At 33.1% G+C, this 18,544-nt stretch overlaps 1 protein-coding gene across 3 annotated transcripts in view; it reads right to left on the bottom strand.

The window, feature by feature from the left end:
* The window catches only part of LOC119829235 (insulin-like growth factor 1 receptor), a 65,865-nt gene extending 51,560 nt beyond the window's left edge, over positions 1-14,305 (bottom strand). For all 3 annotated transcript variants that reach the window (XM_038351625.1, XM_038351627.1, XM_038351626.1), the window contains exons 1-2: positions 13,866-14,305; positions 5,741-5,880 (exon numbers count right to left, since the gene is read on the bottom strand). In XM_038351625.1, the coding sequence (XP_038207553.1) occupies positions 5,741-5,840 (100 nt within the window). In that variant the 5' untranslated portion in view covers positions 5,841-5,880; positions 13,866-14,305. The remainder of the gene's footprint in view (positions 1-5,740; positions 5,881-13,865) is intronic.
* Between the last annotated feature and the right edge of the window lie 4,239 nt (positions 14,306-18,544).

The raw sequence follows: 18,544 nt of genomic DNA, 5'->3' as shown, positions 1-18,544 counted from the left end.
AGCATGTCAAATAAACAAACTCCTCAAGTTAATATAGCTAGTATAGATATAGATTTCGGTATACATTCAAAACAGGATTTCTTTACATGAAGGTATGAGTCATTGTATTAATATTTAAAAAGCAATGTAGTGAAAGTGTACATACCTTAAAACGAATTGAACGAGGGAAAAATATCAAGCAACTGAAATATTTATTGATTATTATTTAAACTCGTTCTTAAAAATATTTATGCAATGGTTTCACGGTATTTTACGTTTTATACAGGACCTTGGGAGAAACTTTAAGAGAATATAGCTAGTTTAATATAAAATGAAAGTTGAAACCCATGGTTGAAACATGTGGATGGTCTACGGTTGAGCGTATCAATAATTTTATAAAATAATTCAAGCCTTTTAAAATATGCGACTATTTTAATTCCGGTTAGCAAGAAAAATAACATTAATCGTAACAAAACATGTTATCCAATGATATCGATTCATAATACCACTACAGAATTTTAAAAATTCAACGAATATTTCCTAACTTCACCCATTGAAAATGTAGTAACAAATACAAAAAACCATTAAAATTGAACACCTTTTCTTTTTAGACTTAAAGACTTTTAAACGTCTCACAGTCTCACGACTGTCTCCCCGTGACAACGTTCGCTGTAAAGAGTTCGAAACGTCGGGTTAATATAATATAATGAACAAATCGCGTTTTAAATCCGTTATAAAGTCTTTAATTTCTAAATGTATAATCGCGTAAAATCAAACACAAGAAAATACTATATTTCATATGTAGCAAGGCTTTAGCGCCAACCGGAAAAACCGTATTGCTAAGTGCTATCATTAATCTTTGGACTCTCATAACACTTCCGAATACTTGTCATATTCTACCTAACGTCGCGTTATACGTATGCAAGACGTATTTTTATTTATATTATTAATCAAATATAACATATAACAAACATTAATACCGGGTATCCGGACAAAATGATAAGATAAAATTTCTCGGCGCCATTGATTTTATCACTGATATTTATTAGCCAAGTGTTATCGTTTCTTCGAAGTCAAAAACCAGCGTGTTTTCATCGTATTTATCATTTTTAACCGACTTTCAAAAAACATGGGCGCTCAACATTTTGGTTCACGTTTCAGTTTAATATATTTAGTCAGTTAAATGGATATACTCGGGTGTTCTGTAAATGGTAATGGTGTAACGGACATATTCTCAAGTTAGCTATCATGAAATGCACACCCATCGTCATTTTTCGAGTGTGTTGAAAACAAAATGTAGAGCTTGGCTTTGCAGCGGAAATTTAATTCATGCGAATCTAAATAGAGGGTCGTAGATGGGGTAGTCTGGGCTGAGGCCGATGACCCCGACGACAGCTGGTGACTGTGCACGCGATGTGCCAGATTATTAGGGTAGGGTAATTGGCAGAACTCATCTTTTCTCCTTCAAATAATAATACGCAACAACCGTTATTTATTTTATTATTAAGAGTACCATTCCAAATTTGTTATTTATATAGGTACCTACATAATTAAACATTTATTAGAGCAGCACGTTGAATAGGTACAAATCGATGTGAGATCGTAGCAATGCGATGCGTTAGTCGTATAATTTACCATATTAACATGACTAAATACAACTCTAGAATAGCCATGATCAATACTGTTTACTTATTTATAAGGGTTCGTATAGCGAATGTTACCGTGTTTTTAGTTAAGAGCGAAGCACGCGGAGGCAACGGCCTTGTTGAATGTTGAGTTTTCACGAGCATTTATAAAACAAATGCTGTCATCTCTCGAAATAAGTACGAGTTTAATAAATATTTTGATTTGCCCACACGCCACTTAATTTCTCATCGAGGCCATTGATTGCTTTGTAATAAATTATTATATGCGCTCCCAATCACTTTTATGGTTTATGGAATACATAATTGTTCAATTAAAGATTTGAACTGAACGAATACCGCCGTTTACATTCAGCTTGTATTCAGCGATTGTGTACACAGGTTTTCCAAAAACATAACATGGAAAATAATAGGACGGTTAAAAAGCATTGACGCGGCGGGAAAACCATTGAATTGTGTAAAAACTGTTGTGAAATACATAGTTATCTGGCGATGTTTACCGGCAGGTTCAAAGTCCGTTGATATTGTAATACTTTTATGAATGGCGTGAAAGTAGGTCGCTGTCTGTCCGGTGTTTGTCTTAGAAAAGATGAGACATTTCTGTTACAATCATGCTGTATTGTTCTGTGTATTATCTCCAATGCAAGATAAAATAAGCAAAAAGCAGCATGAGCAGAGAGCATATCATGTCTGATCAAAAGCGTCCCACCAAAAGTTCATGCATTAATTTAAGCGTAGATACAAAATTGTATGAACGGCGCTGTAGCCTCTAAGAAAACGATTGCGCGCGTTGATTTATCTTTAAAGCGATTTATTAATAATTTTCTAAAATGAATTCTCAAAAGTGATGCAAACAATGCGGTGTATGCATATAATATCTTTTTTTTATTTTCATATAATAAATATATGGTAGACTAGACGCTCCTCCCAGGTCCGCATGGATATCAAGATTTCTGCTTTATCCCAAAAGAGCATTTAATTGGGATAAAAAGTATCGTAAACTTTCACATATATAATATTAGTGTGAAGTGTTTTGCATTTTGTCTTTTCTAAAACTGGTTAAAAAAATTATATTCAATTGTCATATTCTTATGAGAAGGCTCCGTAGTGCACTTTAACACTATATCTTCCGTTAGACAAACGCATAAATTAAAATAATGTTGTCCTGAAAGATAAAGTTGACCTCAATTTCCGTGTAACACTATGCCGAGATTGCCTTTCGGTTTGAAAAACTGCCGAAAGAAATGCAATTTTATTTAAGTAATAATGCACTTAACCAAGGCGTTACCTTTCTTTAACCGTAAATCTTTGAATAATCTGTTTACAACATTACGATTCTGCTATCGAAAAAACAAGAAAACTCGTTGTTTTTTTTTTTTAAATCGCATACGCTCCTCAAACGACAGGCCACATTCAGTTCCCACAATGTCAAAATCGTCTCATTTTCATTAGCGGTCCAACAACACCGGCTGAAACGTCAGTGCGTGTTTATATCGTGAAGTTCGATATCGGCGCACATATTACACGGTCGAATGAATTTCGGCTCCGTTCGTAAGATAATGCGAGGCGCCTCCTTAACGAGGCCTCAGCGCGGCTGGCGCGCAGAACCACAAACAAACAACAAACAGAAATTCGACTTGACTTGTTATCTTGGATTAACAGAAACGTGATACCGAGAACGCTGCATGATGTGCAATGTGCACGGCACTCTTCTTGGGATACAGACAAAAATAGCATCAACGTCACGCATTTTGCTCAGGAACACCCATTCAATTGCAGAGGATGGACATAGGTGCATCGAAAAAAAAAACTCTTGGACGTCGATTAAAAAAAATGCGTCAATAACGAATTTACTCCATCGATATGTACAAGAACATTAAACATCGTGATAATTGTCAAAAACATGAAGCTGAGAGACTCAGTTGACTCGAAACGACCGTGACCTCTTAGAAGTGATAATAATTATTATTGTCCACAACGTAGGAGATTCATAGTAATTTGTAGAGCGCCATACGCGGCGATAATGTTCGATAACGCGTTAATAGCATGGGGAAAAATAAATAAATATAAATAATCACGACCCACAAGTGGCCCCACGGTGGGAGGGATCAACGTCCGCGGAAGTTTTTGCAAATATCCGGCGTGCTAACGGACGGCCAGCGGTTGCTTACATTACACACAAAATACAAACACTCAACGACGCTACGTCGCTCCGCCCTTGATAGCTCCGATGATAAAATTGATAGTAGAATACTGTTTTATGAATTATTTATACTTCAATAAGTGTTAACGTTATAAGTGTCCCTTGGTACATTCGATTCGATTGGTTTTATTTCGAAACATAAACACAGCTAATTTACGGAATATTATGTTCATGAACCGTTACAATGTAGCCGTAATGCATTTACCTTAATGGAATATACTTAACGTTCAATAACAAAAACAACAATTGCAAAATCGTTTTAAATATTTATATTGTACTATTTCCCCTTCACTCACTTCACTTGATATATATAACAGAAAAGCGAAAGGAGGATAATTGTCTATGATAATATGTAGCCGTTCTATATTAAACAACATTCCCTGTTATCATACAGTTTATTATTTTAGCAGTTGGGCGTTTCTATTATTCATTTGCGAACAATATCACGAATTCACGACTCACGAACCCTATTGAAACAGCAAAACGACTCGTGCGTCGTGCTGTGTGACAGGCGACAGCCAATATACGAGTATGACGTGTCGAACATTATAAACTTGGATTCCCATTGTATCAACTGCACAGATGTCTGTTAAATTAAATTATAGTTCCGACTTCTAATGCTCAAGGAGAATTTCCTTATTTTAATTAGTATCAGACTATTACATCCATAGCTGTTAGTAAAGTTTATAATAAAGTATTGCGTTAATGGCTAATATTTGTGTAACCACCTTACGAAGTACCGGTTCGAGAAACGATTAATTATTTTGGTTGTGCAATTAACGACGCGTATCCATTAACAAGTCGTAAAATAAATTTCATAAAGCAGACCTGCTAAAGAATATAATAAATGACTTCAGTTGGTTGTTCGTCAATCGTACAAAATTTCCTATGAGGCTTGCATTATTTTTATAATATGGACGATTAAATATTTTTAAGTTAAGGATGTCGTGCAATGAATTCTACTCGTTAAATAAAATTTGAGGTTTTATGTTTAATTGGAACAAATCGTCGTCGAACAAATCGTAAATACGAATGATTTTATTTGTATTTACTATTTAATATTCTTTATAATTATAAGTATATTCGACTTTGATTTTTATAAGTATTTACACATGTGTTATTTGTGTTAGAGATTTTTTTTAATTCATACAAATAAATTATACCAAAACATAATTGTGTGTATGCTTTTATCTACTTATAAACCATGTTGTATGTTTATGAAATAATTTCATTTAATACCTAATAAAAACTTAGACGCTTCCAACAACAAACGAATATAAACAATTTTATAGATACATATTTCACTTTATACAGCTGCCGGCTAAATCGGCAGATAATTTAGAGGTCATTCATTCTAGAATGTAGATAATAACTTCAAACATAAAACAAATTCATTCATGAATCTTAGCGGAGATATCCATATTTCAATTCATTTTTATCAAAAGTATAGAATGAAAACGTAACGTAATGTTTAGTAATAAATACGTAGCAGGTATAAAAATTTGGTTTACAGTGTACTTAATTTTTTACCCAGCACCCCACACTTTACTCTTGATTTGTGTCACACGTGTGTTATCTTGTGGGGTTTATCCTACTTTGCTTGCCCTAATATTTAAATAATTTAATTCAGCTATCACCATATAACAATATTTTAGAATTGGGTAATAATGTACCGAATGATAATCAAATTCTGCACACTTTATATTTTGCTTGCTTCCCCAAAAAACGTAGTAGGATTAATCAGAATTTTATCACTAGTTACGTGCAAAAATTTCCAGGTACTCATACATTTAAAGAAACATAAGCCTACTTAAAAATGCGATGATATACCATATAAATTTGCCTGTGAGTTTACGTTTTATTCAAATCAGATATGACAATTGTATATAAAATATATAAGAAGAATAACACTCACTCCCAGGTGCAACCATCTCGATGGCGCATGCGCAGTCGCAGGCTAGCAGCAGCACGCATGCCGCCGCCGGCCACGCAACCCAATCGCCCGCGCGCCGCATTACGCCGCGCGAACGCTCGCCTCTGCCCGCATGTCCCGAGCTACAAACAAAAAATCAAAATTAATTTCAAGTACATTTTTATCAAATGTTTCTTACGACCACTTCGCATAGACTACGTAATACCTATTGAACAAACAATAAGTAGAATGTTTCGCTCATCATTATAGGCAAAATGTCCGATATCTGTAACAAGTATTGTTATGACCTTAATTTTACAGATTTGTCTAGACAACACGATAATAAACGTCATTATAGATTAAACAATTGATTTCACGATACAGAACAGTGAACACGGTCACACACATAGAACAAGATTACACAAGACTTGATGCCAAATTGGCTCTTTCTCAGATTGATAAGCAGTCATTTAAAAATCTCTGGATATAATCAAATGTAAACAGTTCGTGTATTATAAGTATTTTAATTTAACGAGATGCCGTGGAAATTTTAATAACATAAATTATAAATAATCATAGTAGGTATTGCATGAACAATAATGTTAAGTACTTAGTGATAAATTTCGCAAATTATAATAGAGATAGCCTAATTGCAATCCACAGTACAACGTTAGTACAATGAACCCGACAAACAAGATTTTCGGTTAAAAAGACGCGTGCATCTCACGTTTCAGCCATTCATAAAATGTTTTTCAGACAAGATGAAATATGAGACGTCGCACTCGTCGAATTTACGACGTTACTTGTTATGCTCGCAGCTCATTAGTCACATGGTTGGAAAAAAGCCGATTGAGCGTTTGAGTTACAACTTTTTAACTACCATTCTATTCACAGTTCCAAACAGTTACTATTAATAACTGTCGGGTAACGCCCGCCGAGATGCCTATCTCTATTTGTTTGGCTTACTTCCTTGACGTCACTTCATGATGTAAGTTCTTCGTAAACGTTTAATTTAAAAACAAACATGTCAAAATACGTCAGCACTATCGTAAGTACTTTAAATATTTTCCTTTTAATTTAACATTATTCCATTATAGATATTTAGATTCTGTAATAATAGTTTTCAATTTTCTAAATGACGCGCGAATGAGCGCGAAATTCACGTGGTGTATTTATATATTGTTATTACTTAAACAATTAATCCGCAATCTCTTTACAACTGTGGAAATTTCATTAATGAATATGAATTCATTCACCGATAGCGCGGCTCGGAGAAGACACAAAGAGTGGCTGGTAATTAGCGTGGGAGCCTCTGTGATTCCCACGCCAACCAACCGGTAAAGTGTCATAAAGTAAACAAGTGATTAAGCATTATTAGAAAAACTTAAGTGCTTTTATAAAAAAAACAATTGTTCACGAATCGCAGAATAGATTAGCAATTTTCACGAACTATTCGTTTTTTACGTAATAGCAATCGCTATAATTGAAGCTAGTGAAGGCAATAGCATGGCATAGACTGCCATTATACCAGCGGTATTTTCCAACGCTGTGAATTATCAAAATCTTTTTGTTTTCAATGATGATTACTAACGATGACATTGATACCGCTATCAAACCAATTGTAATTGTAAATTTTACTTTATTCCAATTACAAAATTATCAATGTGGAATTCCAATTTCGGCGAGATAAGGTATTTACGAAAACAATAACAAACTGTAAAATTGTAATAAAGTACCTACCTTACACAATATTTTTCAAAATACAACGCGGTTTACATAGCTTACTTACAAATAGATTCAAACTTTGTGATCGTGTACCGTACCATGTCATGAGCCTATGCAAATCTATACAAACGTAGAGTTACGGGAGGGTCGTAGGCGCCGAGTCTCATGTATGTGCGCCACACTTACATGCAATCGTTTGTGAATATCACACTATCAAATATTCTAAACTCATAAGTTTACCTACTAGTCCAGTCTCGAACTTTAATACCGATATAGTATATATTATAAAAACCATAAATCGACTATCACACGTTTTACAGTTATGCACTTATACAATGTACGATGCACCAATCAATCCAAGACAAAAAAAAATCACTCGTGAAACCAATAAGAACGAGACTAGAGAACTAAATTTAGGAAGACTAGATAAATAAAAATTATTTCATTAAGCTTTATTGTTTACCTTAAGCAGTGCACACCTCCCATATACACGACTATCTACTAACGTTAGTGTAAAAATATTCGTGAGATAGGCCGCGGGCTGCTTGTATGTACATACAGTCAATACTATCCGTAGAGACGCGAGCACGTAAACTATCGTCACACTCTCGTCAAAGTATCGTCATCGCGAAGATTTGTATGAGAATTTGAAAATCGCCCCCGCCGGGCGTAAAAGGAACTAACTTTTGGCAGCGCAGACCCAACTTTCGTCATCCTTTCGAATAGTAAGAGTATTGTCTACGCAAATTGCGAGCACGGATATTTTTTGACGTAGGCTCCGTTAAATTCGAAGGATGGATATAGTATCTAAACAGGACGGAGCTTTCGCGGCTGAAAATCGAGTCGAGCGAGAGGAGTAATGTGGAGGTGATGTGTCCCTTTCCAATAGGGTGGCCATAAGACTTTTCGCATGTAATTTTAAACTCAACATCAAACATTTATTGATTCGACTAGACTTTCTTCAGAAGCGCTTTGGAATCGTCAAAATAACATAAGTACTTTTTGCCATTATAAACAAAAGTGATCTCTGAGGTATTAACCACGGATTACGAAATAAATTTATTTATTGATGTTTAAAATATAACATTAGTAAAATCATAAAAAAAAGAAATGTTTTTCATACAGTTTTGGTTAAAGGTATTAAAGCGATAAATATTTGTAAAATCCAACATTTATTATACGTTGAATACATAAATGCGTAAACGCTAAATGCAGTCTTCATACTTGTACCGTTATTTTATTTTAACCATACACAGATAGACTTAAGAATAAGCAGTTAAAATCTTACAAGCTCTAGATTCAGTGCTTTAAAAATAGCACATTAAATGAGTTTATGAGATTATAGTAATTATGATGTTAAATCAATTAAGTATATTAAAAAATATATAATCTAAGTCAAATGCAAGTAGACAGGTAAGTTAAATGCATAAAACTTGCACATTCCATTTAGGCTTCAACCATCAATGAATTTTTCATTGCGTTCAGATACGCGCCTATAAAACACAATACATTGAATAGCCATAAGAATTGTTAAGTATGCATTGCTAGAAACTGCACTCGTGCTCTTAACACGTGGATAGCACGTTGTTAGTTTAGCGCCGCTGCGACGCTGACGATGCAGATGGAGCGAAAGAGAAATACGATTGAGTGGAAATAAAAAGTAAAAAGCGAGTTTGCAGTAGCTTCAACCTGTACCCGTAGTAGGGTTTCGCGGACGTTCACGTACCGCTCGGCAGGTAGGCAAGGGACAAGGGAGGTAAGTTTCCCGCGCTGCTCTGCATTCCGAGTTGTTTACGCGCCATAGCGTGGCGGACGGAGGTTGACGACCGCGTGCCACACACGCCGCCATATTTTCGGTAATAAATAATAGAACAGCGCAACGCAGCACGATCGATCGACCTGCGGCCAGTGCGGCGGCGCGATATTTCGTGGCCAAAACATTGCACCCCACCCTCTGATGCCTGTCTCGCAAGAAACACGCGGAATAACCTCATTGCAGCTTAACCTACATGTTTCTACTCCCTACCCATTGGCGTCGTACGATTTCGTATTACTGTCGCTGCTAATTATTTTGTATGAAAAGAGTGCACAATTCATTGCATATTTAAATAAAAGAATGTTATGGCACGTTTTTTAAATGGTTGACATTTATGTATGCAAAATTTTCTAATTGATAAGAAAATAATTCAGACGAACTATAACCTAAAACCGCTTTCTCACCGGGGTGTATTATAAAGTAAAAACTATAATATATAAAAAAAAAATTGGCATGATCCAGGTGACACGATTCGATATTACTATGTGCTCTACGGATTGCTGTAAAAATTACAATAAAGTTCTAGAAAAGCCTAGCAAAATGTTCACAACGTAATTATGTATACCATTACGTGTATACTTAGTTTCTTTTAAACAATAAACATAGTTTGAAAAACTAAGAAACACGCTTTAATCCTAAATTGATAGAATTAACTATATTGCTTCACTTGTTCTTATACAGAGAATACTCATTTAAGAAATTTATTACGTTAACGTGGCAATCCTAATAATGGGTATGTGAGTAAATTGAATTTAATCTTTCAGTTTAATATAGTTCAAAATCGAGTCTAAAGGAGTGGGTTACATACAAACATACAAGTGAAACTAATAAAAACGTGTTAAAAATATTCCAACGAGTGTATATGTGAAAAAACAGCATGAGCTCTACTTAAAGCGATTAAATTAAACACATTACCCATTTTTATTTGTTAAATTAGCAAATTGAACAAATGTATAGGTGAGTGAGGCACATCGATTCATGGCCACATTAACTGCGAAATGTTTTCGGTACATTGTTTTGATAAGACTTCAAGGTATATACGAACTCTCTTATCGCTAACAAGCAACAGCTGAACATAATTTACAATGTAGATATAGTTATTTATAAACACGCTTCTTATTCTGTTACTAATTCAATACTGTATAACATACGCCAATCTGAAATGACTTTTATTTTACATAAGTAATATAACAAAATGGCATCTGATGGTAGTGAGGTGGACTGAAACTGCTAACCGATTTTAGTGAAAAACAAGCTATTAGAGTTTTCCGTCATTACTCACATTTCTAAATTAATGTAGCATACTACACAATACTCACTACAACTAAACACTTCTTAAAGTTATGAATATATAGTTATTATATATATTATGTTATGATATATATGCAATTATAAAAATAATGATCTTTACTATAGGTACTAATAACATAAATCTGAAGCGATTGTTTGTTTGAACTAGCTAGTCTCAGGAAGTAGTGAAACCGCGGGGCACTGCCCACCTTTTTAATAAATTTTTACATAAAAGATTCAATTTAAAAATTTCTGCATTTTCAAGTTAATTCTGTCTTGAAAAAGGCTATTATAAGAATATTTATAACACCTTGAATATTTCAATTATAAAACATGATAGTAATTATTATTATTTATTCATTCATCCCCGCAATTGCTTCTAAGTACCTATTATGTGCAAAATAATGTTTATACTTACATTTTTATGCAATAAAAATGTTTTCTAAAGAATGATAATATTCAAGACAACGATAAATAAGAATCTTTAATATCCAATAATAGCGGTGCCCCGCGGGTTTATCCGCGTCGTACATTATTATATAACCTTCCTCAATTATTAAAAGACTATTGAATACATAACATAATTTTGTAGTTAAAAATCAGGAATTCCTGAGACTAGCTTGTTTAACCAAACAACAAACTCTTCAGCTATATATTGTTATTAATTAACTATAAAATAAATAAGTAGAAAAAAATGGAAAGAATTACGCATAAATTTTTATACGACTCCGCTTCGTTCGTGGGCGGAAAGTTAAAAAATTATAGATAAAATAATTTATCACTAGTACATAAAGAAGTGACTAAAAGGCTTAATTACGTTTTTTTTTTCAAACAAATACTTACAAACGCATTTAGAAGCGTATTTTAACAGCAGATATCTTAAATACTATTGCTCGTTATAAGGCAGATTACTCAATAGTTACCTTCTACGTAAATTATAGCTAAATTAAAGATGATGCGTGGTGCGATAGGTATATATATTATTTGGCACGATCGAATAGTTTCTTGTGTTTTTATGTCGTTGCTTCACTCCCGAGCATCCCGTCACCGGCCAATACTCGTCATTCATCACGCACAGAGTCACATGCACGCCAGATCTAATAGCACCCTAATTATCTACACATTAGGCTTGGCCAAAGACATCACTGAGAAAGTCTCATGAACTTCGATAGAGTTACCGTGTATGAAGGTTGGTACTTAAGAGGCTAATCGTGCGTTAGCTGTTCCGTCATCCATTTGTTTTTGGCGTGACGTCTTTGTATTTGGTGTAATTGTTTGGTTTTAACAGATACATAATATTCTCACGCTGAAAATGGTGTATTGTAAAACATGATTTTAAAATGTTTAAAGATTCACTAAGCGTCCATTTATGAGAATATGGATTCTTTCGCTCTCATACATTTATAAACGCAATGTTATGCGGGTATGCCAAGGTGTACCATAAAGTTTATATTTAATTGATGATTAGTTATACAAGTAATAATTTATGGGAAATTCAATAAACAATAAAAAATAGTGTATAATATGCAAACTGTACCTTTTTTTGTTACACAATATTTTGATGAGCATCCAAAAATTCACAGTTTGCCTAGAAATATCTGTCGTTTTGATTGGCAACACCATTTTTTTTGGATTTACCGCCATTTCTTGTGCAAATGGTGTCAATCATTTCACAACTTAGACGTACGAACAAAAATATAAAATTATTAATTATCCAAATTTAATATGGTTTTATATGAATGAATCAATGCTTACCTAGTGAACTAGGACTGTTACTGCATAATTCGCTTTTAGTTTTTATTAAAATCAAATGAAAACAACAAGTCAACTTCAAATGATAAAATTGCCATTCTATATCATGTATCATATTGTATCATTACAAATATTTACTTAGTTTATATTATTTATATTATTATATATGTTTTTTTTTACTCATATTTAAGGTAATATTTCCTTTATACGTTTTTTGTTACGTTTTATCTAAATTTCACGAAAATCACTAAAGGTAAACAAACAATTCTTGAAGTTTGTTATCAATATGACGTCCTCAAAATACAGATAATAATAATTATTTATTATAAAAAACACGACACTTTCAACAGACTTTTTAATAAAAATAATCATGTATCAATAAAAGAGTTTTAAGTAGTTAACCAAATTTACATTGAATTATTACAGTATATAATCGTATTATTACTTATAGAGATATTTACATACCTAACCTTCCTTAATGTTTTTTGAATGGGGTTTGGATTATTTATAAATTATTTTCTATTGTGAATCGATTTATGTTTGAAAATTACACATAATATATTAACTACATGAAATTTTTATAATTTATTATGTGATATCAACTCATCCAGATAGAAAAGTACAGAACACGAAATAATATATAGACTAGGATATAAGGACGAAGATATATTATTCATCGACATCATCATCATCATCATCACAATATTGTCATCAGATTAATTATCTATAGAAATGTTTTATGCTGATTTATATTTTCATAGCGACAAAGAAGTGACTTCGACTTGTTTAGGCTCCGGCCATGGTTTTAATGCGTGTAAATTTATCACACAATAATAAAATCCTTATCAACCGCTTTTATAACAAATCGAGACAGCGACATAAACAAAATGTGAAATAAAAATTTAACCTTATATATGTACGTACGGTAATAACTAATAAGTATATAATGTTAAATGTTTAATATGCAAGACGAATAAATTATGAATGGTGTATTTTTTTCTTCTATTATTGAGATCATTTAAATATGAAAGGACATTTCGACAAATATATTGAAATAAATCACATTAAATTAAATAGATTTATAATAAGTTGAAACTGCGTAATTTAGAAGAACGAAGATATACAGATAGATAGATTTGGTTAAATCTTAAGGACTTGATAATTTTGCGAGCTTCGTGAGTTTAAACACTATAATCCAAATCCAGCTATCTATATTTTAGTTCTATGTTTGTAATCAACATAGCATAAAATGTATAGATGAATATGAATCGTACGAAACAGGTACATGGCGCATGCAGGCGTGTTTTGGAGACTGGGCACAACCGCCTCACGGAGGCGCGACGCGGAGCGCGGTGCAGACAAGGCAGCATTGTTGTTTACACCACACCACGTGTTAGTCGATTCATGTATGCTATCACGTGACGTGAGACGTCCGTTATAGTAACACCTGTACTACAAAACCAAGATGCAAATAAACACTTCACACGACACCGTAGAACGAGATTAGCCTAATCGTAATCAGATTGAAAACATACGAAACGCTACCTGAGCTCGGCGCGTGCCGTGGCTGTCTGCTCCACTCGAACCACTGTTATATATTTGTATAATAAAGTATGATTGCTTATAATATATTTCACTATGTCACTGTCACAGGTTTATTTTATAGCAATAACAAAAACACAGTTGTAAACACAGCGCGCGATAGAGAGCGGACGAACAACAGACAAGTTATCACGAACGACGCGCGCAAATGACTGGCGAAGGAGGGAAGCGGCGCGCGCGGGGCCGGCCGTGCCGTCGACCCAGTCGAGGAATGCGGCTCGCCCGTTCTCGTGTGCTTATTTTTTTGGTCGGTCGGGTAGGGCGCAAGGGAACGCGAATGCTTGTCGTAAAGATAGATCTCGATTCCCGCATGCGTTCTTTTCCCACCCCGATTCTCAGGCATCGACGCAACCACAGCGCCCGCGCCAGCGCCATCCCCCTAGATAGAGAGCGAAGGAAGTTACAAGAAATCTGCATTTTCAATGCATTGTAATAATGCGCTAGCTTTAATGTGTTTGTGTTATTATATATTGTATATAATGATAATTTATTGATAATTAAATATTTTTCGTTAAAAAAATAAGGTGAGTTGACTTTTCCTCTAATAAAATGGTTCCTACTCCTCCTTCCTAATGATTTTCTATCAAATGCCTATACATTACACGTTTAATACGTCGAATTATGCTTTTTTAGCAAATTCCGTTGTTAATTGATTTTTTTTTATTTGAAATGAAAGTCATTCTATATGCCTAGATGTTTAAAACTAAGCAAAGAATTTCGATCCGGTTTTTTTTTTCGATACTTTGATAGACTGAATTTAAGGAAACATTTTCTCATATATATAAACCGTATTAAACTTTAAAACATTGTATTTTATATACATTTTAAAGTAGAAAAACGCTAATCATTTTAATGACTTTGTCCTTCTAACTGTTTACCTGGCTGTCCGTCTTTCTGTCACTAGGTCTCATGAACAGCGGTAATTAAGAAGTAATTTTTCAGGGAAGATAAATTTCTGTTGCCGCTACTTATAACAATCCTACAAGTCCTACTAATATTATAAACGCGAAAGTTTGTAAGAATGTATTATGTATGGATGCAGTTCAGTTGCATTATTTTACGGAATCTGATTATTTGCGCTCACATTAAAGTCGTTGTCAAGTTTCAGATGGAGCCCCTACGAGATAGTTACAATATTATACACCTCCAAAAGGTCTACAAAAAAGACCGCTATGGTATATGGCTTTTTCTTATGGATAATCATCAATAACAATTTTTAAATATGTAAATATTTACGTTTTACGAGAAAAATTATATAAGTAGGTTATATTATTTTTATCTAAAACATATGCATATTTTACGGTAACAACTCATTTCTTCAATATTTAATATTCAGAATTACTCAAGTTTTAGGTACTATTTCAGATTAGCATTAGATTTTGTGCATTTTAACAAATTTTGAACATTTTAACAATTTTTCAAACTTTAACCTTCGTAATATTGCTCAAAACATAATTAGTAGAACTAGAAATATTCCCTATCGCTCTGCTTTAGCATTTTGATATATATTAACAAACCTATATTACTAGTATAGTATTATGTTATCTGTGCCTATATTAAAATTTCTCCGAAATATTATAATAAAGTGGATAAAACCTAAAGATAGAAAATGTATGTTGCGAAATAATTAATTTTATATATTATAATATAATTCAATTACAGTATATAAATAAAATGTAATTGCATTTAGCGTCATAATTGAATACTTATAGGTAGAAACTAAATACACATGAAATAGGCGCCATATAAAAACGAATGTCAGCCATTTAATCACAATCACATGACTAAATAATAACTACATAAATTTAATCGTAAAAATAAGTGCAGTTAGGTACAAAGTGTATTTTTGTAAACAATATTAAAGTGCCGTGGCATCGTCACGTGCATTCTATTTCGTGATTGCAAATTTTTTCATATTATTTAGGACATAATACATGCAATCTCGTAGTCTAAGAAAGCGAAGTGAAATAAGGTGCAAAGAAAAAAAATATATACTAACAACGTGGATTAAATATATAAAAACAATGAGGATAAAAAGTACCATAGAAAAGATGTGCATGTCGTAGATTAGATACCCGTGGGTTAAAACTAAAGTTTAGTGGCTTAAATTAAAAAAAAAACGAAAAAGCTAGATACGTTGGCAACTTAATAACTTGTAGTATATCTGTGTTGTATATCTAGTATAGAATTAACGTTCTTAAACTGGCCAGCTTTTGTTTATTGACGAAGTCGTTTGTACTTTAAATAGTGGTAACTGATAACTAATAAATTGTAGATCAATTTTCCTTCGACACGTATCGACCGAATTCATTATTCATAACTTTATTGAAACACGTTTAAATGTAGTGATCAACCGGTTAAAGCAATTAATTTCTTCGAATATATCACATTGAACATGTTTGTATTTTTTTCGTTTACACGGCAACTGTATCGGTACAAATAAAATATTAAAATATGTGTAGCGCTTTAATAAATTATGTTCTTCAAAACAAACTTAATATCTAGTTCTATTGTACATATTGCGCACAAAAACAGAGATTATTTTTCATTATTAAGAAATAATTGTATAAAAACAAAGTTAAAAGGCTAGATTTTCATTGTATCTATATTTTACATGACCCACAGTCGTTTTGCTCTCCTGTTTCACATGCCTCCAGTAATGTTTTGTAGACATGAAGCAAATGTCCCTTTCTGACAAAATGTCATCCAAATAGCCTCAGCAGTTCCTGAGATTAGCGCATTCAAGTAAACAATCTCTTTAGCTTTGTTTATAAGCAGAGACAAACTAACAAACTCTAATCTAAATAAAAATTAAAAACACAAAACTACATAGATGAATCATTGAGTAAGGTTATAGGAAATTTTTGTAATGTATAAAATTAAGACTGATTTCTGATATGTTTTAAACACCGATAACAGAATACTATACTAGGTTTTAACCTACAAGAAGCAGTAACGTAACCTCTTTATCAACATCCACTTTACTACATTCTGCTGTATTCACAATATCCGAACGCGAGACGTATAGTTAGCCAGCCTTTTCTGAGAAGTTGACTTATAAAATGTATATGAAAAATCAATAAGAAAAAATACAGCCCCATTGAATCAATTGATTTCCCGCCTCGTAGTGAATAATAATTAGAAAATTTACGAAGCGCCATTGTTAGTGAATAAAGTTGATGAAATATAGACGTAGTAAATATCAAGGGAATAAAACTTTTTACGAGCATTGCATCCTTTATTTGGATATAAATTTGAATTGTAATCGTACATTCAACTTCACAAGGCGATAATTAGAGCCTATTGAGGAATTAGTTAGACATAAAGGTACGACGAACGATAGCTAAACCAAAAGCGACCCTCCAACACGGTTCGCGCTCACATAAAAAAACAATAAACACGCAAAAACAACACAACAGAAAATTAACAAACTATGGAAAAACAATTCTTGTAAAAAAAATTCAGAGACAGACCAACGAAACAACATTATGCCAACTAACAATTTATTATTATGTTCACATGAAAATGTTGAGGTATTGTGGTTTACGAAAATAACTGTATATTTTTTGATTAAATGATACGTTAATGTCGGGATCACATGTTGAAACATCTGCATATTACGAGTACGAAAATTTGGTATCTCACCCATGCCGATGTAGATACTACTTTATATGACAAGCTAACCCGGCAAACGCTGTCTGCCCTACTCTTATCATATATAGGCAGAAAAATAGACGTTGGCCGGTTCTCAGAACTACCTCTAATTTTGTATGCATATACAAAAAATTTCATGAGAATCGGTCCAGCTATTTCGGAAGAGAATTAAAAAAAAAAATTAAATATTTATGTAAAGATATCATTTTTAAATATTCCTTAAAAATTTAATTGCATTTTATTTATCTTTAGATAATATCAGCATATCATATCTTTTGTAGTAAACTTCCCTAAATGTTTTATTTTTCAGTCTCAGCTATGAAATTATTTGTCATTAAACTAATTTGATCAACATTCACCAATGTTACAAACCTCTAAACAACAGCTTAACAATACTCCATCAAAGATTCAACCGTTAGAAACATATTTACTTCAGGTTGAAATAAGGATGTAAAGCTCGTAAAACGTTTTATTCTCTTGGTGTTTGTACTCATGGAACGTTAACTAAGACATCATCGAATAAATCATAACGCCTCGTAAACTTTTCGAGGCGGATATGCAAGCTCTCAACATTAATAGCTTGATTATCGAGGTGTCTTTGCCGTAAATACCCCCCCTACTATACTTTACAAATAAGCGGCATTAAAAATAACGTTAAGTGAACGTTACGTACGTCATGACAATAATATTATGATGACGCTTGTATGAGCCGTTTAACCGACTTCCAAAAAAAAAAGGAGAAGGTTCTCTGTTCTACTGTATGTATTTTTTGGTGTTTGTTCGTCGATGTTTTCACCGATTAAACCGATGTAAAAAGAATAGTTCCATTGATTTTCTCAAGCGAGGGAAATATGACGGAATCTTAAGGAAATAGGAAGCCCGACTTACTAAGAATGTACCTAGTCTTGCCATAAATATTGTAATAAAGAAAAAAGAAAATTGTTAACTGCAAATAACATTTATTACTT

This window comes from Zerene cesonia, chromosome 10 (assembly GCF_012273895.1).
Source record: "Zerene cesonia ecotype Mississippi chromosome 10, Zerene_cesonia_1.1, whole genome shotgun sequence".
Lineage (NCBI taxonomy): Eukaryota > Metazoa > Arthropoda > Insecta > Lepidoptera > Pieridae > Zerene > Zerene cesonia.
The sequence above is the reverse complement of the archived record's forward strand: the minus strand, read 5'-3'. Positions and strand labels throughout refer to the sequence as shown.